This window comes from Octopus bimaculoides, chromosome 25, assembly GCF_046866305.1.
Source record: "Octopus bimaculoides isolate indiv1 chromosome 25, ASM4686630v1, whole genome shotgun sequence".
Classification (NCBI taxonomy): Eukaryota; Metazoa; Mollusca; class Cephalopoda; order Octopoda; family Octopodidae; genus Octopus; species Octopus bimaculoides.
The window spans coordinates 1,909,183-1,934,824 of NC_142952.1; the positions used below are offsets into that span (position 1 = coordinate 1,909,183).

The 25,642-nt window shown below is 37.3% G+C and overlaps 2 protein-coding genes across 3 annotated transcripts in view; both read left to right on the forward strand.

Moving 5' to 3' along the window:
* Nucleotides 1-12,857, forward strand: part of LOC149131042 (uncharacterized) — a 36,519-nt gene extending 23,662 nt beyond the window's left edge. Inside the window, exons 2-3 of the mRNA XM_089341975.1 lie at nucleotides 2,419-2,555; nucleotides 12,761-12,857. Coding sequence (XP_089198101.1) covers nucleotides 2,419-2,555; nucleotides 12,761-12,772 — 149 coding nt within the window. The 3' untranslated portion in view covers nucleotides 12,773-12,857. The remainder of the gene's footprint in view (nucleotides 1-2,418; nucleotides 2,556-12,760) is intronic.
* Nucleotides 7,122-25,642, forward strand: part of LOC106875898 (uncharacterized) — a 43,977-nt gene continuing 25,456 nt past the window's right edge. The window contains exon 1 of one of the 2 annotated variants that reach the window (XM_014924212.3): nucleotides 7,122-7,421. Coding sequence is in view for 1 of the 2 variants with exons in the window: in XM_052976402.2 (XP_052832362.1) it covers nucleotides 22,503-22,826 (324 nt within the window). In the remaining variant the exon portion in view is untranslated. Of the gene's footprint in view, nucleotides 7,422-22,393; nucleotides 22,827-25,642 lie in introns of those variants that run through there. The other variant, XM_052976402.2, reaches the window with a different exon arrangement.

Sequence of the window (25,642 nt, forward strand, 5' to 3'; positions counted from 1 at the left end):
TGTGTATGTGTGTACGTAAGCATGAAGCATCATATGGTGTTCAAATTGCAAAAAGAATGTAAAAGCAGCTACGATAGCCCTTGTGTCTTATGGGATTTTTGTTGAAGAATTTGAGCAGAATGAATGAGGGGAGAAAGAAATATACACAGTTATATGTTTTTATATATATATATATATGTATATATGTATATATACACACATTGACATACATACAGAAACATATGTAGACACATAGACACACACACAAACCCGTATATAAAGTTTCACTGACTCACACATATGTATACAGAAGTACACATGCATATAGAAACGTATGCAAAAATACACATACACTCCACATACTAAGCTGTATATACAACTTCACTGATTCACACACACACACACACATTGGCACTCGACAGCAAACATGTACAAAAGTGCACATGTATATTCCTCCACATATTAAGCTCTCTAACGAAGGTTTCAGATTCTATGAACCTGTAGCAGTAATAACCATTTGTAAGGTGAGATAGGAAGAGAAAACAAATAGAACGGGAGGAAATGGCATTATTGCAAGAACGATTTTAGAATTGGCAAACATCCCTACCAGTTCAGCTGAGCTATTGAGTAATTCTGTTTCATTGTGAAACATCGAATCACTGAATCTGCTTTGTTCCTCTTTATTTATTTATAGTGTTTCTCGCTAGTGTAACGCCTGTTGTTGTATTGCTATTTGGTTTTGGTAATTCTGGCAACCGGTTAACCATTTATCTGCTGTCTTGCATAACCATCATCCTCTTTTTTTTAATTCTTAACATTGTTAACAAGTGGTTAAGCTAAGTTGCTGGAGGTTTTTTTGTCATTTTTGCTAGGTTTTTTTGTCATTCTTGTTACTGTCCTTGGATGATAGTTATGCTGAGGCACTGTGTTGAAGTGTTTATTCAATTAAAACAGTTCCCAGTGCTCATTGCAGTCTACTGCTTGTTTTATTAATCTCTCTTTGTTGAACTGTTAAGTTTTATGACATAAAACAGACACAGAAACCATTCATAAATATTTATGGCTACACAAATTCTATGGTTAAGCATAATATGTTCAGATTTTCAACATTAATCAGGACACTTTACTTGACACTAAATATATGCACAGACCATGATGAATATTAAATTATTGATGATCTCGGATAAAAGTAAAGTCATTCATGTATATCTATCATAGTTTTCTTGAGAAGGTGTTTGGTAGAATAACTTCCATATGGTCTCAAGAAAGTCGAACACTATACTGGATGTTGTTGTTGTTGCTGTTGTTGACTCCTGATCCAAGAGGCCTGCGATTAACACTTTAGCATTCAGGTTACTCTGTCAAACATAAGTTTAGTCCCCTTATCGTGAATCAAGCATTATCTTGTAGCTTCAATATTTTCATGATGTAATTGTTTATTTTTTGAATGATATTCTAGGGTAGGTACAACACTCTGGATCTGAACTTTTTGAGCTTAAAAACAGGGAGAATATTTGAGCTGGATATAGTCACTTTCTCATTTATAAATCAGAGACTAGTTGTCACTTTGAAAACTGTATATTTCGAATGGGAATTTGGCAGCGCCACCTCTAGCCAAACAATTATTCTGTGCTGATGAAGGTAAATAACCTAGAAATCGCGATACACAGATATTGTTCTGAGCTGAATGGGGGTGCTAGATTCTCTTGTTCGAAAATATAAGGACACAGATCATATCATATAGCCAGCTGGAGACGATGTCTCCTGGGGCTAAATTACAGCAACATTCGTCCTAAACCAGGACTGCCATGTTATGTTGGCAAACAATCTTTTCTCCAAAAGTAATTTTGTAATGGATATGACCAGTTTAAAGCATTCCAGACATTGATAGATTAACCCAGTAGCAAGATTAGGATGATGTTACTTGCCCTGCATATTCAGGGGATTAAGGTAGATTTTTCATGGATTAATCTTTTGGTTCTTCCCTAAATACATTGGAAATTTGTTGGTTCAGATTGCAGTTTCTTTTTCAAAAGTGAAACCTGCCAACAGCCTTGATTACTTAACACTTTTATCATCACATTTTTCTTAAGATACACAGCTTTCGTTTCAACTGATTTTCAAAATAATCTTTTACTTGTTTCAGTTACCAGACTGCGGCCATGCTGGGGCACCACCTTGAAGAATTTAGTAAAATAACTTTTGCATGATTCAGTTGGTATTTAAAACCTAAAACTTCCATGAAATTTTGATGGAAGATTTTTAATTTACATAGCTTTAAAACAGGAAATTTGTAACACAGAACTGAATGTGGTTCCATGCAAGTCGCTACCAAGAGGATTAAATAAAAAATATTGTGCAAATGAATACAACAGCAGTGAACAGAAATGAAAAGCTTTGACTAAAAATACATTTTTCGTTTTCTTTTCTTTTTTACAGCCAAAGCTGCTGGATTCTTGTGTGTCTTAGGAATCGGTCTAGGAATCGGTTCACTTTTGATCTACCGCTTATTCAAGAAATACCAATGTTCAAATGACTTGCCAGATAAATCTGACGATGAATGCTATGTACGTCTGGTAAGGAATATTTACTATTTCTACTAATTCTACCAAAGCTCTTCTTACTGTACACTTCTACTAACGGTATCCATATATATATATTTCATGTGTTTCTACTGTATGTATAAACCTAATTTGTTATCATTTCAGCACAAAATATTGAAATAATCATTAAAAAAATTACTTAAATATTGTTGATATTACTAATATTTTACTGGTGCTAAGGCAACAAACTGGCAAAATCCTTAGCAGACCAGGGGAAATTTTCAACAGCATTTCATTCATTTTTATATTCTGGGTTCATATTCTGTCAAAGTCGACTTTACCTTTCATCCTTTCAGGGTCGGTAAAATTAGTACCAGTTGTGCACTGGGGTTGACGTTATCGACCTACACCTCCCCTGGATTTGCTGGTCATGTGCCAAAATTTGGAACCAATGTTTTGTTGATTCTACTGTTAACAATACTGTTTCAGAATGTCCTCATATTGTTTTGAAAGGCAAACACACTCTGCCATTTAACTCTCTCATCTAACCATCCAGAGATTATCATCAGCTGATTAGCTACTGACTCCACAGTGGATGACTAAGACAGGACCTGTAACAGGAGTTCAACCAGTACATTGGGCTGAGGCCTGCAGGACTAAGGAGATCTCTGTAATTGTCTGCTGTCTCACACACACACATACATGTGCAGATATACACATACAGATAAAGAGAGAGAGAGAGAGAGAGAGAGATTACAATTATTAATTGAACACAACTGATGCAAACACTTTCCATCTCCTCAGACGCATAAAAAGAAATATGGTCACACACATGAAGAGAGAGAGAGAGAGAGAGAGAGAGAGAGAGAGTGGAGAGGGAAGAAGAAAATGAGAGAGAGAGAGAGAGAGAGTGGAGAGGGAAGAAGAAAATGAGAGACACATTAAAACGTCTGATGTCAACTAAATCAGTGTTGAATCAAAGATGCCAAATAAGCAGCACCAAAACAGCTGTGCCAAGATGTCTCGTATCTCTCTCTCTCTCCAGTTCCCAACTGATGCTTCTTCTTCAGCTAGAACATCTAATGTTGCAGTTAGCTTTAAATCATTTACCTTGGTTTTTTCTTCCTACTTTCCACATTTATTTACCTTTATTCACAACAAAGACAACATTTCAACAAAGAATTCGGAACAGTCCACCAAATAATCCTTCCTCCCCTACACAAATAATAATCAATAGATCTCAATCCTACCCACCATCATTTAATAACATGTACCAGCAACAAACCAGGTAGGAGCCCTAATTTGGTCACTCAACTTGCAAGAAATAGCAGCCAAATATCCCTTTGAGCACACCCTACTGTCTTTATCCCTTCAACTGCAAAATTAAATTTCATGGTTGTTCCAGTAATGATGTTAAACCTCTTTCAAAAAATAGAATTGGTATTTTCTGCAAGTCACGTTGCTTCAATAAATTTGACATATTTCAACAAAAAATAGTTCCAAACATGACACTCCCCAACAAAAGCTAGATTGATGTGTAAAACCACTGGCAAAATCGCTAACACGCTGAACAGAAAGCTTCGTAATATTGCGCCTGTCTTTACGATCTGAGTTCAGCTTCTGCTGAGGTTGACTGTGATTTTTCATCCTTTCAGGGTTGATAAAACAAGTACCTGTTAAGCACTGGGGTCGATGTAATCGACTTATCCCCACCCCCAAAATTCCAGGCCTTTGTGCAGTTTAGGGTAATCGAATTTTGGGTGGATATATCTGATTTCTGCAGTAAAAGGGTTAAAAGTAAAATGACATGTTGGATAATGTTCGTAGTTTATCATTTCGTGGATGGCATTAACTTTGTTCGTTTCATATTGAAAGAAAAGAGAAACAGAAAAGGTAAGAGTTGCCTCCCTTACCTCCTTTTTCTTTCTCCTTTCTCATTCCGTATAAATGACTAATTAACTGTTAATTTATCCTCTTTTAACAGCGGACTAAATAGTCTTATAGCATATTTTTAATCCTAATGTAAACTAAGAGGAGGAACTGAAATTAATTATACCGTTGATTGAATAGATCAAAGTCATTTTATATATTAAAAAAATTGGCTCGACATGCGATTAAAAAGAGTGTTCCTGTAATATTATTATGTACTGATTTTGTTCTTTATTTTTCTCCATATTTTTTTACTGTTTCTTTTGTAAAATATATTCTGTATCACTGAACTATTTTATAGACTGTTCTAATTATGTAAATTACTCGCAACACCATCGTTTTGTATTTATATATCTATATGTGGACTATTTATAACACATACCTACCTTTCCTGTTAAACTCTCCAGCTACTGTATAAAATAGGATTGGTAAAATACCACCAGAACATATAATGTACTATTAAGTTCTACCCATTATAACTTTGTTCCCCACCCCAGCTCTCTCTCTCTCTCTCTCTCTATATATATATATATATATATATATATATATATGATGTATGCATGTATGTTTTTCATTTTATTTTTTTAAATTCATATATTCTTTTGACAATGATAAGTTTGTAACGCTTCCTCCATTGTGGTTGATCTGCTGTATTTCTCTCTGCTGTTATCTGACTGGTCTTCATGTATCTAAGATCTTTTTGGAATGTCTGGCACCAGGTGTTGCTTTTTGGAAAATTTTTCACCTTCTGATATGCTCCCAAATTTTTCTTCAAGAATTTCCTCTAAATATTTTAATTTAGTCTTTCAGTTTTAATCTTCGTTTTGGTATGAATTCTTGTATTCTGTGAGAGAAAGATTTATTTTTGTGTTACTTTTGAAATAAACTTAACTCAAAGAATATTTTCTTCTATCAATTGTTCTGATTTAACAATCAGGCATCAACACGTATTGTTCAGTTTCAATTGCAAGTTGGTACCATCTTACCATTCAAGTGTGGGGAAAAGACCAAACATAAAATGGTGGTGGCAGTGGGGGGGGGGCAAGGGTGAGAGCAGCAATTTGTGGACTTGGAAAGGTATGAATATCACCACTTCCCATATTCCTCCACTGCAGATCCAGCACCTTCAGTAAAAGACTGTTTGTATTTTGTAGGTTCAGAAGTTTACTTCCCAACCACATGGTTCCAAGTTCAATCCCACTGCTTGACACATTCGGTAGATGGAAACTGAGAGAATCCCTTTGTATGTGTGTTTGTCCCCCATCACCGCTTGACAACTGGTGTTGGCTTGTTTACATCCCCATAACTTAGCAGTTATTCTAAAGAGATTGATAGAATAAGTACCAGACTTTTAAAAAAAGAAGGGGGACAAGAAGTGCTGGGGTCAGTTTGTTTGACTAAACCTTTTAAGGCAGTGCTCCAGCATGGCTGCAGTCACATGACTGAAACAAGTAAAGGACGTTTCTTTTTTTTTCTTTATCTTTCCTCTTGTCATTTAAAAAATGTTAAATTTTCATAAAATTTCCTGTCAGACTTCATTAAACTTCCAATTTTATTTAAGCACAAAAAAAAAAAAAGACAATAATTCCTTCTGGAATTTGCTACACGGAAGTTAATTATCAAATATTTCTTCCTGTATATGGTGTGGCGATTGTTTCTCCTTGAAATAGTTTCTTTTCAAAATCATTGTTGAAAATATCAAAAGTGTTTCTGTCTTGAATGACTGGAAGATTGTTTCTTTTAGGGAGATATTTGCGTTAATCCACAGACACGGGTTAAATAGTGAGAGGAAACGGCCTCTGAGTGACTGTTCCCAGGGAAATTACACTCTGCAGGTACCTGGGAATATTGTTGACAGCTAATGATCAACATGACAGTAAAAGGCTACAGTAAAGAGTTTATTTTCATTTGAGGTTACGGCAAGGAGCATGTTTTTTATCATATAACACAACTACTTTGTACTTTGGACACGGACACACACATACCTATATAGGTATATTTACATTCATATATATATATATATATACACACATAAATACATGCACTCACATAGATACATACATATATATATATATACACACATATACATATAAATATACATACATATATGTGTATGTGTGTATATATATTATTAGATAATAAATCAAATGGTATATATTTATATATATATATATATATATATATATATATATATATATATATATATATATATATATGTATATATATATATGTATATATGTATATAATATGTATGTATCCATATATAATACATATATATACACACCCACAAACACACAAACACACACATACGTATGTCCTCCTCAATTGTTTCACGTGAGAAACATTTTCTTTTCTCTTTAAATGTGGGCAAAATAATTACCTTTTTCTGTTGTGAAACGAGCTAAAAGCAAAGCGGGGAGGGTCACGTTTGTGTGCAGGCCTGATAAATGGACTTCATTTGATAGGGTGTGAAAAGAGAATCCTAACGACAGCTCATATGTCTGTCCACCTTAACCAAACCAATGATTAATTTATGTTGATTTTTTTCTTTTTCTTTTTTTTTCAATAACATTTTCCTGGCATGAAATCATTACAGATTTGGAATTCTTTTATTCTTTCTATTATTATTATTATTATTATTATTATTATTATTTTCCTTTCCACGTTGTCATCAGCAGTGACAATAGTAGGAGTTGTTTGAAAGGTGTAACACACACATTTAGACAAAAATATTCAATGTTGATCCAAGCAGTCAGCCCGAATGGATTTTTAAACTTTACTAGACATGCTCGTAGTTTGTTCTGTTTGGCAAATTTGTAAATGTGAACTCCAGGTACTTAAAGAACACACACACACACACACACACAAACACACACTTATTTTCACTGGGTTTATTGTCAATATATTTCATCATAAGACGTAAGGATTAATATCAAATGAAATGGCTTTTTCCTGTCCGAAATTCCACAAGTAAGTATTCGAGTTGTTTATTAAAACATTTCTATTGCTGTGAGAAGTGTCTGTCTGTTTGTCTGTCTGTCGGAGAATTATTCGTTTTCCTTGATGCAGTTAATGAATGTTAGTTATTACAGGCTGTGTGTCTGCGTATAGGTATTGATCTATGTATGCGTTTGCATGTGTGTCAGTGGGTTGGGAGACAAATCGAGTTTGCATGTGTGTGTGTGCATGTACGTGTGTGTGTGTATAAACAGATTTATTAACCTCATTCAGTAGATTATAACTACGTCAGCTGTTACTAAAAGCTTTTCGAAGACTTTATTGATATTTAGAATCAATGCAATAATAAACATCCAACATGAGTAAATGGGGACAGAAGCTGTTTGTCTTTGCTTTTGGCTTTTATTTGTCTCAGTCATTGCGCTGTGGCCAAGCTGGAGCACAATCTTGGAGGGTTTCAGTGGAACAAATCCATCCCATTTTTTTTTTTCTATAAAGTCTGGTATTTATTTTATCAGTCTCTTTTGGCAAACTGTTACAGGGGCATAAACAAACCTACACAAAGACACACACCTAGATTTACATATATATATATCTGTTGAGATATTCTGTTTCTTTCAATTATTTTAAATATAACAAAGAATGTAGTAAAATAACTTAGTTATCATTAAGCTAGTGTTAGGAACATAAACTGTGACCAAGGATTGGTGGAAGATTTTAATTCAAAACTTATGAAAACAAAACATTTGTACTACAGAGCCAGAGGGGCTTTCAGCCGGGTTGGTATCGAAAGGATTAAAACAATTTGGTTTAGACTTGCTTTAAATCATAACGAGTGATTAGTCATTTATTTCGTTTAATTTCCTCCAAACACACTGGTTAGCTTAGATTATTTGCATTGCTAAATCTCAACAAAAGTGCTTAGTGTTATGAAAATTCCTGGTTAAATAGAGCATGGACTTATTATTTACTCAGTTTTTAATGCATTGATTGTAGATTATGAGTAAACAACTTTACTGTATTATTTATCGAGACTTGCTCTCTTTGAAGAAGCAGATCAAAGGAACAATTTCAAGTTGGCTGACCCCATCACGCATTACATTACTGTTGTGGGTCTTAGGACTCACAGGGTCAGTTACCTAGACCGAGATCACATTTCTGCCCCTGCCTCAACAGGACACCAGTCCATTGCAGCTTCACTCATTTACAGATGAATGGACTGGAGCAATGAGAGAGAGGAAATATTTATTCAACTAAAACCCTTGCTTAAAATATTCACTGTCATGAATAGCCACCCAGATGATTAAAAATTTGGTATACGCAATTGAGGCAGTATTAAATTAAAGTAGCTATCTGTGTATCATACTCAATGCATGCAAACTGTCAATAGGCCAGCTACTGCAGTATTTGTCTTGAGATAGCATCACTTATAGAAGTTCTGTGTTAAAAACACAATAAATATTAGAGGGAGAGACGACAGTTTACCTCAGCAGAGGTCTGCAAGAGCATTTCAGATTTATTTCAGCCTTTTTAATGCATTTCTCTGAGAATCTTGAGAGTGAATTTGGTAGATGGAAACTTAAAGAAGCCTGTCATGTGTATATTTAGACAGATAGATAGACAGACAGACAGACAGGTAGATAGACAGACAGACAGACAGACAGGTAGATGTGTGTGTGTCTCCTTTGTCTCTCCTTTGTCTTGTATCTCTTTTGTCTTGACATCATACAAAGGATGTCATTCATTCCTAATACACTGCGAGAACAAATCTGACCATGGAGAAATATCACCTGGCTTGGAAATAGGTGAGGGTTGGCAACAGGAAGAGCATTCAGTTGTAGAAAATTTGCCTCAATAAACTCCATCCAACCCAAGCAACCCTTTAAAAATGGACAATAGAATTACATGAAACTGTAAAATGAATGCAGTGCCACAAAGATGGCTTGAAAGCATGTCATTAAATCCTCAATACAGGATTATGTTAGAGATATGAATCATTGTCTATGAAGAATCAAATTATTGAAGTACTATTTCCTACACTTGTCTATGGAGGAAACAGTTTCCCTAGAAATCTCACATTTGGAATTTCTGATTCATAATTTTCAGTGATGCTCCAATATGTAGCCATCTTTCCTCACTCGATCACAATTCGTTCAAATTATAGCCGGGTCAGGGGTTTCCTCTTCTCATGTCTTTATGACATTACTCTTAAGAGTTCATTCATGGTAGTGGTGGTGATGATGATGATCACAACAGCAGCATATATATTGATTGGAAGAGTCCATTTTAGAGGGAGGGAAATACCAATGGTTGATGAATATAATGACTGGAAGAGCTGATTTTAACCAGACAGTTTTGCTGGATAGGGTAGCTGAGAGAGAGAGATAGAGAGACCCACCCCCTGCAACAATTTTATCTCCAGGGCTCATTATCATCTTCATCTTCATTTAACATCCACTCTCCATGCTGGCTTGGGGGTCAGATGGTTTGACTGGAGCTGATGAGCCAGAGCTGCACCAGGTCCCAGTCTGATTTGGCATGGTTTCTACAGCTGGATGCCCATAAAATATATTTTGGATGTTATTTATGTGTGTAATTGTAGTGGTGGTGCTGGTGGTGGGGGTAGTTGCTGCCACTGCTGCTGTTTCTAATTAGTTCACTTTAGCAACCCACTAGAACGACAGAGAGGAACTCATACAAAGCACAGGGGGAAACCCACCAGTTCACACATGTGCCATCTATGTGAGGACCACACCTCACACATATCAGGTCTTTCTATGTTTGGTTGTGAGAATCAAGCAGTTGAAATATGTTACCCTCCTCCTTCCACTCCTTGCCAATCTGTTATTCTATATCCTGGTTGTTTTCATGTTTTAGTAGCTCAGCAACAGCAACAAAAGGGCTTAGCACCAACCCATGTGATGTAAAATAAATGCGGTTTTCCCAGAATTTTCTCTCTTTTTTTTTTTTTAGGGTATTTATTCCCCATGCATATGCACAATGCTTGGATCTAGGAATGCAATTGTTTTTTTTTGCTAGTGTTTGGAGAGAGGCTATGTGTGTGTGTGTAATAATTTTTTTGTTTGTCTGAGATAGATTTGGATAGACAGTAATGTTATTTTCATATGTAGTGATAATATATATATATATATATATATATATATATATATATATATATATATATATATATATATATACACATATATATACTTCCAAAGGGGGGTAGAGAGAGAGAGAGAGAGTTGTTTGTAAAAGTTTCGACCTGAAGTAAGAGTTATGTGAAGCTCTTACGTAAGTGTGTGTGTGACTGTATGTTTAGATGGTATACCTGTGTATAATGACTAAATGCATATATAGAATCGTGTGTGTGTGTGTGTACCTGTAAGGAAATGTGTTTCTCCAATGCTTCCCAACTACAAATTCTCTTACAATTAATATCTCCATCAAAGCCAATGTTGGATCCTCTATGCAATTTTCTTTTTTTTTTCTGTTTTTTTTTTTTTGCTAGATCTGCTCACATTAGCAACCAAATACCCTTCAAACCAACCGCATCATCATCATTTAACATCTGTTTTTCCATGCTGGCATGGGTCATTTGATCTGGAAGGGGCTGGCCAGCCGGCGAGCTGCATCAGGCTCCAGTTGTTTTGGCATGGTTTTTACAGTTGGTTGTCTTAGCAACATTATAGACCCCCACCTCACCCGAGGTGACAATAAGCTACAACATACATAGATCAGAGCTGAGCCTCTATGCCCATGTTGCACTGAGCCCTATAGTATTTATACTGGGCCCTATAGTATTTATTTATTAACAAAAAGCCACAACATACATAGATCAGAACTAGGCCCCTTTGCAGGCAAACCAATGCACTGGGCCCTATAATATATATTTATTGACAATGAGCCATAGTGTACATAGGTCAGAATGGGGTCTCCAGACCCATGAGGCCCCTTCTCTGGGCAAATCAATGCATTGAGCCCTATAATATATATTTGTTGACAATAAGCCTCAGGGAAGCATATGACATGTAAGGTCCTGACCTGGAAGAGGGGACAACCTGGAAAAATAGCTGGAAGTGAGAAGCTGAGACAGAGCTGAAAAATTAGGGATCCAACTGGAAAGAAGGGGAAAAGACAGTCTAGGATCAAGAACAGTGGGGAAAAAGTCATCAATGGCCTACGCTTTAATTGGGAGCAAAGGGCTTAAGTAAAGCAAAGGCACAATGAATAACGTTATGAGGTCCTAGACAAAGCCTAAAAAGAAAGGATGGTCATGGCTGGAACACATTTCATCATAGGTCTGTTCAAACCAGATTGATCTGGAGCGAAACAACAACAGCAACAATCAACTTGATTAAATTCAGGATTTATCAGTGAACCATTCCACTTCTAAATTCAACCCATTCATGACACATCAACCTCTCTGCTTCCCGTGACCTCCAGCAAACAGGATTTATAATCCTGCATTGTGAGGCCTTCACCTTGCCATTTTGTCAAACATCCTTCACACCCCTATATTCCACATTGGACTTACCTCTAACTTGAATTTCAACTCAAAACTATCCCCATTACCAATCGCCAATGTCCCTTCTCTTGAAAGCAATGGAAAAAAATAATGTATCTATGTGTTGAGACTGTGTAGCTATGTACATATGAGTTTTACACTAACATGTGTGTATTTGTATGTGTTTGTGTGTTTGTATATATGTGTGTGTGTGTGTGTGTATATATATAGTGAGTTTACACGAATAGACATGCATACATATTGTGAAGTATACACTAACACACACATACACACACAGTTATATGTTAGTGGTGGATGCCTGCCGTTCAATGATGAGGATTCAGCTGGATTATCTGTCCCTGAATTAACATCTAAGTGGTTGAGTATTCCACACAATGTAACAAAGTTCTGCATATTAATATGCACACACACACACACACACACACACACACACAGACACGCACTGCCATAGGCACTCTGCCAAAACTGACGTTGGAGGCCTCAAGCAGCTCATCAGATCCTGTCAAACGATCTAACCCATGCCAGCATGGATAACAGGCATTAAATGATGGCAACAATGGTATATATATATCTACACACACACACACATACACACACACACACACGTACATACACACACACACACACGTACATACACACACACATACACACACACACACACACACATACACACACACACACACACGTACATACACACACACACACACACGTACATACACACACACACACACACACACACACACACACACATACGTACATATATTTTTGCATGGTTGTTTCGTTTTATAATTATTTCTGCTTTTTCTCATTATGTCTTCCCCACCAGTCGTCGGTTTAGAATTCGCCAACATTTCCGTGCACTTATTCACAGACTCGGCGCAGGATGTGGCCATCTCTGCACCACCCCTTTGGCATGTAAGCAGGTGTGTATTGGTGACGTAGAAACTTTGGCCTTTTTTTTTTTTTTACACTTCCCCGACCACCACCACCACCACCTCATCTTGTTTTTTTTTTAATTTTTACCCCCTCCTCTCCTGCCTCTGTCTCCCTCTTTCTAAATATATGTGTATGTGTGTGTGTGCATATTTTACATACACATACACACACATATTTATAAATAAATACATATTTTGATATAAATATATATATTTTATATGTATCATCATCATCATCGTCATCATCATCATCAACATTTAATGTCCATTTTCTATGCTGGCATAGGTTGGAGATCTTGACAGGAACTGGCACGGTCAGAGGCCACACCAATAAAATAGATACACGGTGTCTCTGTATGTATATGTTAGTCTCATATTGATATATACACACCTATCTGTCTATCCATATATATAAGACATTAAAGATAAGAATGGAGAATTATACATCCTCAAAAGCTTTTTTATTACAGTATTATATGCAATGCATTTCCTTCAGATCTCTGTCCAATATGTGTTTCTACTGCATCGATATTCTAAGATGTGGCAAAACACCATGTAATCATTTACTTTAAGCAATTTCCTGGAGTTACAAATCATTCAGTGTGGTTGGCCAGAACCTGGATTGTACTAAGGTACTTGTAAGCTACCCACTCATGAAATTGTAAAGATCTTTTGGACATTGACTTATGAAGAATAAGCTGCAAATTTTCTGGGATTTTTTTTTGTAATATTTCCGTTTGTTGCGTTTTTGTTTAAATTTTTGGTATATATATATGTAGATGCGAAACCATTGGTCACTCTATGAGCGGACATAAACTTAATTACTCTGTGTGTGTGTGTGTGTGTGTGTGTGATCATCATCATTTAACATATATATCTATATATATATATATATATATATTAGTGGCTGGACATATTTTTGTACCACATTGCTTGTGCGGGTGGCACATAAAAGCACCCACTACACTCTCTGAGTGGTTGGCGTTAGGAAGGGCATCCAGCTGTAGAAACTCTGCCAAATTAGATTGGAGCCTGGTGTTGCCATCCGGTTTCACCAGTCCTCAGTCAAATCGTCCAACCCATGCTAGCATGGAAAGCGGACGTTAAATGATGATGATGATGATGATGATGATTGTAATAGACAGTGTATAGATAATGACCTTGTTTCCACACATTGGTAATTATTCTATCAGTCTCTTTGCCAAACTGCCAATTTATAGGGATGTAAACACCAGTTGTCAAGTGGTATTGGAGGACAAACATAGACACAAAACACGGACTTCCATATATATTACATACATACATACATATATACATATATATGATGGGCTTCTTTCAGTTTCCATCTAACAAATCTGCTCACAAGGCTTTGGCCTGCCTGAGGCTATACTAGGACTTCAGACACTTGCCCGAGGTGCCACGCAGTGGGAGTGAACCCAGAACCCCTCTTACCACACAGCCCTACCTGTGCCTCACTATATTTATCTTTAATATCTAAGTAATCTTTATTTAATTAGAGAAGCAATGTTGCATTATGTTATTTATGCTGACATCTGTTGGATGTATCTACCTGACATATGGCCCGTTTTGCCTATTTAATATCTCTCTCTCATCCTAAGTCTTTTTGTAAACTCTGTCTGCGGTTGTACACCTACACATCTGCTTCAGATTCTTCGACACATACTTCTTTAATCAAAGTTGCCTCTGCTTATGAAGTAAGACACTCCAAACAACTGATTCCGTTGCAGTTTTCACCGCTTCTTGTCGGAGAACGTTGCTGAAGATGTTACAATTCTTTTCTCGAGACATGCAAATTTGTTTTACATTGTTTCTTCATTTCTGTCTGTTCAGCCAACCACCCTATTCTAGCTTTTATATAAGCATAACTATCAAATACTGTGTGTGCGCACATGTGTGTGTGTGTGTGTCTGTGTGTCTGTGCACATGCACACAGATAGATAGATAGATAGATAGATAAGATAAGATAGATAGATAGATAGATAGATAGATAGATAGATAGATAGGTAGGCATGTAAGTAGGCAGGTAGGTAGGTAGATAGATGGTATATATATGTATGTATCATCCACTCTCTCATCCTCTCCCATGATCTTCTGCCCTCATCCTCTCTCTTATGCTCACCTTCTTATTCCTAGAGAGTTTACTGTTGCACCCCCATCACTACCTTCCTCTTATCCCCTTCGGCCATGTATCTCCTCTCTAGCAAGGCACCTGAGCTTGCCTTTCCCTCCGTACTTCTGCCTTTCAATGACTGGCACACAGCCATACACCACCACTTTTTCTGTTCTTTTCTGTCTTGGAAATTACATGGCAACATCACTATTGCCAGTGGCACAGAAAAAGTACCCAGTACATTCTGTAAAGTGGTTGGTGTTAGGAAGGACAGTGTCCAGCCATAGAAACCATGCAGCAGACGACAATGGAACTGCAGGCAGCTCTGCAGGTCACCAGTTTCTCGTCAAACCGTCTTGTATACACAACGGTTCTGCCAAAAGCTATGGGCATTACTTTTTATTAACCGACAAAGGTGCAGGAGCGGCTGTGAGGTAAGTAGAAAATCCAGCTCCAGAAAAGCCTCATGATAGCAAAGGAGAATGGGCACCGGCCAGTCTTTGGCATCTTTGGCAATAAATCATACAATCAGCAAATTGGATTGGTCAGTGTGTGGTCCCCATTCACTCTACATCCCCGATTTGGCACCCTTCTACTTACAACAACATCTAAATATCAGTTTAAAGATTGATGAAAGCCCCCCCCCCCCCCCCCGCAGCAAACATAACTGAAAATCCCACCACCACCACCACCATTTCTGATTCCTTACCTGAGGGTTTTGTAACTTTCTCAGTTTTCACTTTTGCATAATTGTTAGAAGAGACACCGTTACTGAAATCTCTGACCCCTTTTCACTAAAACTCTCCTTATCCCATTTATACTCCTTATTTACTTTCCAGACATTGCAACTCCCCATGTGCCCTGTTTTTGTTTTGTTTTGTTTTCATTTTTTTTTTTTTTTTTCTGTTTTTAATCCTCATTAAAAAGCTTTTCTGCCAGCCTCTTTGCAACGGATACCTTAACTGTTTAAAGAGAGAGAGAGAGAGAGAGACTGTTTAACTCATTTTAAGAAGCTCATCCCTTTTATTTCTTTCCACCCCTTTTGGTATGTGAGCTCTGCATCTTTTATTGTTAGTCATGTGTGCGTGTATGCATCTGTACGTGTGTATCTAGTGCCTGTGTGTATACACCTGTAAATATGTGTTTGTGTGCATATGTGTGTGTCATATAACTTTGCTACATCTAGCATCTACTCTCTCTCTATCTCTCTCTCTCTGTCTGTTCCCTGCTTCTAGTCAGTCTGATAGGGTTTCAGTTTCGTTCTCACTGCAGTATAAATAGATCAATGTATTTTAAGACTCAACAAAGTCTTTTTGTGAATATCCTGTTAAACATTATGTTGAATAAAACTATCCACTGGAATGCCACAACCCAAGTAAACATGGCAGTGTCTGAAGAGTCTCCATGTTTCTGAGGCAAGATTAATCGTACGGCACCAAAGCATACAAAGATACACAGTTTCAAATCAGACAGTGTTGCATCACTCCAAGATGTACTTCCAAAATTTCTCAAGAAACATTAGTGGAACCTATGCAAGGGTTAAAGATGACCGAGTGCTCTACTGCTAAGGCTGTGAGAAAATGCACCCAGCTCACTCTATACAAAGGGGTTGGGGATACGAAGGACATCCAGCCATAGAAATGAGATTAAATGACACATACAACCAGTAGTCTTTAGAAATTGTGGCTCCCAATAAGAAATAACTCATCTGATCCATGCCGCCATGGAAAGCAGATGTAAAATAATGACAATAATGATGCATTTTCTCACATCATGCTGAGCGTATTTCGTCATCGCTACATTGTACATTGAATTTCTGCCCAGGTCGACTTTGTCTTTCATCTATTCAGGGTCGATAAATTAAGTACCGGTTGCGTACTTGGGTCGATCTAATCGAGTGACCCCCCCCCTCCCCCCAAATTCCAGGCCTTGTGCCTATAGTAGAAAGGATTATTATTATTATTGTTGTTCTTGCTATTATTAGTCACCATGTATTCCAGTTTTTGGAATAGTTACACCTTAGGCATCTCTGCCTGTTGTAGAGGACATAAAAAACTAATAAACATGAAGCAATGTTCTCTGTGTGTGTGTGTGTGGATGACAGTGATCTGAGGATGGTTAATGGTGTTTATGTATGTGAAGGACAGGTTGCTTGTACTCTATTATAGAAAGACTCCTTTGCCTTATAAGTTCACTTTGACAGTGAAGTATTATTATATGAGTGAGAGAGACTGACTCACAGCTACTTAGAGAGGAGGAGAAGAAGAAGAAGAAGAAGAAGAAGAAGAAGAAGAAGAAGAAGAAGAAGAAGAAGAAGAAGAAAAAGAAGAAGAAGAAGGAGAAGGCGTTGTCAGAGAGCAGTAAAGAAAATTAGTGTGTGTGAGTTTGTGGCTGGTTAAACAGACTGAAAGAGAATGTGTGGGTGTGTGCAGAGGATTGTGTATGTAAGCCATGATGTGTGAGGGGGCAGTGTATTTGTAAGAAATGGAAAGTAGGTGTAGAGGGAGTGTGTGTGTGTGTGTGTGTGTGTGTGTTTTGTGTATTGATGGTGTTGATGTTGCAATAAATATGCTTCTGCTTGAGAAAGATGAGAGACAAAGAGAAAATGTTGGCATCTATGAATGTGTGCGTATGTGTTCATTGATAGATATTTGTGTATATATATATAAACAGGATATAGGTCTGTATGCGTGTGATTATAAGATTACATGTTTTCATACCGGCATGGGTTGGACAAGTCATCACTACCAGGTATCAGTTGCTATTTTGTATTGCTACTACAGTTAAACATCTCTCTCTCTATATATATATGTATGTATGTACTTGTATGTCTGTGTTTGTCCCCCCACTATTGTTTTACAACTGGTGTTGGTGTGTTTTCATCTCTGTAACATTAGCAGTTTGCCAAAAGACACCAATAGAATAAGTACTAGGCTTAAAACCAATTGTCCTGGGGTCGATTTGTTTGACTAAAGGCAGTGCTCCAGCATGGCCACAGTCAAATGACTAAAACAAATAAAAGAATAACAAATTGGTAATACTTTTCATGAAAAGTACTGGTGGTGGTTCTACATAAAAAGCACCCAGTACACTCTGTGGAATGTTTGGCATCAGATCCAGCGGTAGAAACCATACCAAGACAGACAACTGGAGCCGAGTGCAGCCCCTGGTCTTGCTAGCTTCTGTCAAGTCATCCAACCCATGCCAGCATGGAAAATAGAAGTTAAATGATGAGGATGATGATGATGGTTATTGTGGATGATTAATGAGGATTCGTTTACTTATAGTTGGTTTGCCCACTTTTGTAGTTCCGCCATTTTATGTGCAAAGAACGAAAGACAACCTTGAAATGTTTCCCAACATTCAGTTATTTGAATGTGAAACTGAAAGGTGTGCCTTGATATGTTAAACCTTTATGTGTCAGCTGACTGGCTGGCTGGCTGGCTGACTGGCTGGCTGGCTGGCTGGCTGGCTGGCTGGTTGGCTTTAAAATGCCAGCTGCCCTGACTCACTCAATCATGCCTTTCTAATAACTAGAACTTTCCATTAAATTTGTAGCAATATAAACGAGGTAGGGGTGGTGGTAAGCAGTTTCATTAACATTTTGATAGATTACTACAGAGGGGTAAGAGACCATTGTTATAGTCAAGAGAGAGAGAGAGAGAAGGGTTGAAGAGGGAAATTATTAAAAGTGGGAGCGGATCATCTCCACCACCATAGATGTAATTAAAATATCATAACTTATCGCTGCTTGGTTGCTTCACAATCAACAAGTTCCAGTTTGAACATTAATGGAAAGAAATCAAGTTTTTGTTGGGGTTTTGTTTGTTTTATTTTTCTGAGCTTTTTTTTTTTTTGCTATAAAGGTAAAAAAGAGATTGTGAACAACTTCTTAATTGTCTAAAGTAGAATAATTGCTTTTTATTTATCAAGAAAAACCACTGTACAAAAGAAAACAGAAAATTTCTATCATCACCATCATCATCATTTAGCATTCAGCTTCTAAGCTTGCCTGGGTTGGATGGCTTGATAGGGTCAGATCAATTGGAGGACTGCATCATGCACCAATGTCTAGAGCTGGATGCTCTCCCTGTCATCAACCACATTACAACAGAGTGTACTGGGTGTATATTGTGGGATCAGCACTGATGCTGATAATCACCTCTTTACTTTGCAGGGAACAAGAGAGATTGATGGGATTAGTGAGGAGATTAAAGAATAGGAACAAAAAGAGTTTAACTTTGTGGCATTTAGATTATTCTATCGAATGGGAGAACCCTTCAGTCATGAATAACCATGGCATTGCAAATAGAAAGTTCCGCTCCAAGGCACAAGTCCGGGTAAGGTGGCAGTAAAGGTAACCTCTAAGAGGGAGTGGCCTGAGTGGAGAAGAGATGGAGGTCTTGGAAAGGAGACATAAGGGGACAGAGTGGTAAGAAAAAAAAATAGTAAAATTGTAATAAAAAAAAAGGATAATCAGAAACCAGGCAATCAAGCTCCTTCCATTATACATTGTCCCAAAGGCAGCGAGCTGGCAGAAACATTAGTACACCGAGCGAAATGCTTAGCAGTATTTCGTTTGTCTTTACGTTCTGGGTTCAAATTCTGCCGAGGTCGGCTTTGCCTTTCATCCTTTTGGGGTTGATAAATCAAGTACCAGTCACGTACTGGGGATCAACCTAATTGACTGGTCCCCTCCCCAAAAATTTCGGGCCTTGTGCCCAGAGTAGAAAAGAATGTGTCCCAGGGGATATTGATGTTCCCTCTTCTAAAACTTTTGTAACACCCCAAAACACACACAAGATTACTAGCATTATGTGACTGGTCATGGTTGGAGTGTCTTTGATCATAGATCTACTGGATGAGGGCTGACTTTGACCTGAACAACAACAACAACTGTAAATGCTGCTGCTGCTGCTGCTGCTGGTAAAGGTGGCAGTAGTGGTGGTCACATTGGTATTAAGTAGGTTTTGGTTTATTGTAAACATAAAACAGCCTTTTGTCAGACGATAAACAACAACAGTTGCATATTGTTTTGCTACAGTTTTTTATTTTGTATTTTAGACTTTGATTATTCTATTCTGAATTATTTGTCATAAAAACAATAATAAATAATTTCTTACGTAAAATAATAATTTCTTAATTTAAGAGAAAAAAAACAAAATAAGCTGAGCAATGATTAATTATCTACATCTGCAGGGAGTTGTGGAATTTATTCTTTTATTGAAGGGGTGCTAGCTAAGAAACTGGAAAATGTTGCAATTAGAGAATGGTAACCAAGTCAGAAACTTGATCCACCATCACCACCATAACCACTACCAGTTGATATTACCCAAGGAGCCATGTGGCCCCTTATAAGCCACCTATTTTTAACAAGTAAGCTGCAGGGACGGCAGTAAGCTGGCAGACATGTTAGGGGCTTTTGATAGAATGCTTTGCAATGTTTATTCCAACTCCCAGTATTCTGTGTTTGACTTTAACCCTTTAGCATTTGAACCATCCATATCCCACCCAAATATTCTACCTGTTTTATGTTCAAACTGGCCAGATCAGGCCTCTCACAACAACCCTACAATGTCATTGTAAAAATAAACAAGTTACCTCATCAAGATTTCAAAGCTATGAGATAATGCTTGGTGAATTCAAAACGATCTGAATAAATAACCATTAATTACGTTTGACAAAGTAATTTGAATGCTAAAAGGGTTAAATCTAGCTCCATGTTCAACTTTCGCCATTTTAGGGGTCGATAAAAATGTGCTGATCAAGGGAATGGATTGCTGAAAATTTTGAAGCATTGGAAGAGATGCTTTGCATTATTTGTTCCAACTCCCTGTGTTCTGAGTCTAAGCTTAAATCTAACTCTGTGTTGAACTTTGCCTTTCATCCATTCAGGTAAGGCCCTCTTGGCAGCACCTTGGCCCCTGGACAAATCAAAGCATTGAGCCCTGGCGTTAGTTCACATTACTCTGTAAGGAGCATAGGCCCGGTTTCCCAGTTTCTCTGGCGTATATATATTCCTCCTTGGACAGGATGCTGGGCCACACGATGGAGATGGGTGTAGCCCCTCGCTTTACCCCTTACCAGCTCCTGTCAAACCCATGCCAGCATGGGAAAACAGACGTTAACTGGTGGTGGTGGTGGTGGTTGTGTGGCGGTGGTGGTGGCCTTAATTGGGCTTGGGGCATATTGAATGTATTGTCTTTGTTTCCCTATAGTGTCAACGAGTACATAGCAAGACACTGGAGTACGTGTCCTTTTTCCAGATTAGTCAGCTGAACTTAAAAGTTGACAGAGGTGAGTGAGGTGAGTGAGGTGATTCAGTGGAGACAATGTAGGAAAAGTTCCTTTTGCACAGACAAATGTATTACGGATTGTTTTTGTTTTTGTTTTTGTTTTTATGGTAGAAACTGTGTTAGCCTGCACACAAACTTGCTATTTATCCCTCGTTAGCCATAGGTAAATCAAAATAATTATAATCCTTTGTGAGCAGAGAGATGACTGAAAGTAACTAATTATATTTCTTTACAAAATGCTATGCATGGCGACAGGGAGGCACTTGAAAAGGTATAAAATAGAAATATTATTTATAATAAAGAAATTATTTTTATTTTCCTTCTTCCTTTTTCTATCTGAAGTGATTATTCTTGGTGAGTTAATTATAGTAATCTTATTTTTGTTGTTAATTTATTCCATTACTATTGTTGTTTTTATTCCATTATAGACTTGTTCCCTTTTAATTGCATGTAATAAATAAAGCAGGAGAAAGCAATTGTCTTCTTTTACTGAGTAATCTTGTAAAAGTGTGCAGTGTGAACAACTGTTATTGCACATGTAGATCTTCTAAAATAACTAACTGCAGGAGAAAGCCAACTTTAGCCAAGTTTATCTTAGGTTTATTTTTAAGCACCCCACTCCTTTCTCACAAATAGCTTTTAAACTGTTTTTATGTCTGCAAACATACAAGGAATATCAAAATCAACTTTGCTAAATCTGTAGTTTTTCTCTTCTATTTTCGCTTTGTCTTTTTTCTTCTTTTCGGTTCACCTCCAGCCACCCTTTTCCCTATTTGCTCTCCCTGTCATCTTCTCAGTCTCTGTTAAACATCTTGATACAGACAAACTTAACCATCCTGTTGCTGCTTTTTTTTTATTTCTTATTCAAGCAACACAGTGCTAGCTCTATCTACCTTTCAAACAATCACTACCTTCCTTTAAACTACTATACAGCTCCCCATCTACTTCTTCTTCCCCTCCACTCTCTCTCTCTCTTTTTTTCTTTCTCACTCTCTCTCTCTCTCTCTCTCTCTCTCTCACCTGCTTGAGACTTACCAAACTACTACTTTTTGCTGCCTGCTAGCATTACCAAACCTAACTAACTACTAAGTTCTTTCATTCTTCTAGTTTTCTAGAATGGTATGAGGTTAGTTACTCTTCAAACAGCTCTCTAGATCTTAGCAACTGCTATGAAATAATTCCATTTATATTGTTTCACTACAAAGCATGGCCTGGAGATTAATTCAGATTCATGAAGGTGACAAATTAAATTTCCAACATAAGTTTCCAAACATCAGTACCAGTTTCCATGAAAGTAGCCAACATAAGTATAACTTAAAGCTTCCCGATGATAAATTCCATACTCGCTTACTTATGAACTGCAGTACAAGCTGGACTGCCGGCTATGGCTGTGTGCAGAGGAAAAAACTGAAAGGATTCAAAGTCTACAGGAGACGAAAGAAATACGAAAACGGGGACATAGTTTTAAACAATATGTTTCCTGCTAAAACTCGGTCTCTCTACATACTCTCCCGGCTTCTCCGGCAACTTGTAAGTAAACCAAACTCAAATTACTATTTCAGTTTCTGTTTTTCTTTTGCTATCAATCTATATTCATCCAGTCAGATTTTCAAACTCCTTCTTCTTCTTCTAAGTACAGTCTTTCTCCTGTTTTCCTAAATGCAATCCGTTTCAAATCGAACGTAACCAGTGAGGCACAGGCATGGCTGTGTGGTTAAGCAGCTCAGTTTGCAGCTAGATGGTTTGGGGTTCAGTCCCACTGTGCAGCACCTAGAGTATATGTTCTTTACTACATAGCCTTGTGATTGAATTTGATCAACAGAAACTGTGTGGAAGCCTGTTGCATCTTTATGCATGCATGCATGCATGTATGTATATATATGTATGTATGTATGTATGTATGTGAGTCTTTGTGTTTGTGATTTAACACACACGCACACACACACACGTACCCACTGCTTAACAGTTGACATTGGTTTGTGTGTGTCCCCATAACTTAGCGGTTCAACAAAAAGACACCCGCAACATAAGTACCAGACTTTAAAAAAAAAAATTAAAATTAAATTTTTTTTTTAAAAAGCATAAATACTTTCATTGATTTGCTCAACTAAAACCTTTCAGTCAGTGCTCCAGCATGACCACAGTCCAATGACTGAAACATCAAATAAAAGATTTTAAAAAAAAGAAAGAAAGAAAGAAAGTAGATAAAAGCTACCAACATTCATTTCTAGCCCTACAACTCTTTTTCTTCTATTACTACTACTACTACTGCTACTACTACTACTGCTACGACTACTACTACTACTACAAACAGCTTTATCACTATTATTTTAACACCCCTACCGCAGTTATTGCTACTAACAATAGATCTTAGTTCCTTTGAACTGATTGTCTTAATACACCCAGAACTTGCTAACCCATCTCTCTACCAGATGACTATGTTTGGAAAATGAAGTTGATATTCTTCAACAAAGCCATTCCCTTCAGTTCAATTGACCAGAGCTCCCAAATTTACCAATTCTTAAGTTTTGTTTTGTTTTCTTAACTATCTTTTACCTGTTTCCGTCATAAGACTACAGCCATGCTGGAGCAGCACTTTGAAGAATTTTTTTTTAGTCGAATGAATCAACCCCCACCCCGGATTTATTTATTTATTTTTTCAAAGCTTGGTACTTATTCTATCAGTCTTTTTTTTTGCGAAAACGCTAACTTACAGGGGACGTAAACACACCAACACTGGTTGTCAAGCAGTGGTAGGGGACAAACAGTCAATCCAATCAATGGAACAGCTTGCTTGTGAGATCAATGTGCAAGCGGCTGAGCACTCCACAGACACGTGTACTCTTAACGTAGTTCTCAGGGAGATTCAATGTGACACAGAATGTGACGGGGCTGGCCCCCTTTGAATTACAGGTGCAACTCATTTTTGCCACCTGAATGGACTGAGACAACATGAAATAAAGTGTCTTGCTCAAGAATATAATGCACCACCAGGAATTGAACTCATGACCTTATGATTGTAAGCTGAGTTCCCCAACCACTAAGCCACGCACCTTCACACTGGGGTACAGATATATAAAAGTACTCAATACATGTTTATACTAAGGGTGCACAAATTCTCATGTATGTTTTGTCCACATGTACAGTAAACAAGATTTCATATTTTCTGAAACAGGGTTTCCTTCAATCTTTTAGTCAACTGTACACACCAGTAGATTAATAAGAAAGGATTAATAACGATTTAATTTAGCACTTGATACACTTTCAGGTAGTTAAGTGTCTTTGATGCTAATTACCATTTGGCATGCATCAGGAGGGTCTGTTTTGAAGTTAATGAGAAAGAATGCAAAACATGAGTCAAAACATATTTCTATTTTTCTCTGTAGGATTGGAGTAGGGTAGAGAAAATATAAAGTTTCTCTGCAAGGCAGAGGTAATAGTAGCTTGATCCACTCCTAAATGCTGGTGCCTCATCTAGCATTAGCCATCTAATGCTACTCATGGTTTCTCCATTATCTTTTCTAATTGCCAAATATACTTTGAAAGGTACTAGTGAGAGAATGAGCTGTTCTGCTGGTGCCGGTAATTTTGAAGGAGTGCTCTATCTTGCTTGTTGATGTATCATTGGTGGAGACATCAACATCATATACAATTACTTTTGTTTTGTTTTTTTCTTCTTGGCATCTGCCTTTAGGGAGGCAGAGTGCTATATTTTGACAATTACATGTTAGCTGCTTTATATTTTGGCTCGTTTGCAATCTTTGTACATTGCTGCAAGATGACTGCGACCTAAGCTATTAATTTTTCAACTTTTTTTTTCCTGAATTTATTCATATGTGAGTCGACCAGAAACTCAATTAAACACAATTTAGATAACATGTAACCATGTATGTTTTACTTAATACATGTGTGTGTGTGTGTGTGTGTGTGTAGTTTAGGATAATCAGTAAGTTGTCATAATAGGACTCAGTCTCAAATGCTGGATGTCTCATTCTTTTGTTGTCATTTTATTATTATTATTATTATTTATTATTATTATTATTATTATTATATATATATTTAATGTGTGTGTGTGTGTGTGTGTGTGTGTGTGTAGACACAGGCACAGCTATGTGGTTAAGAAGTTTGCTTTCCAACCATGTAGTTTCAAGTTCAATCCTGCTGTGTGCCACCTTGGTCAAGTGTCTTCTACCGTAGACCTGGATCAATCAAAGCCTTGTGGTTGGATGTGGTAGACAGAAAATGAATGAAACACATCATGATCATCATCATACATCATATATGTGCAGCACATTGGTTGCACTACACCATATGCCTTCCTAATTAAGCGTTAGTCCTCCACCTGC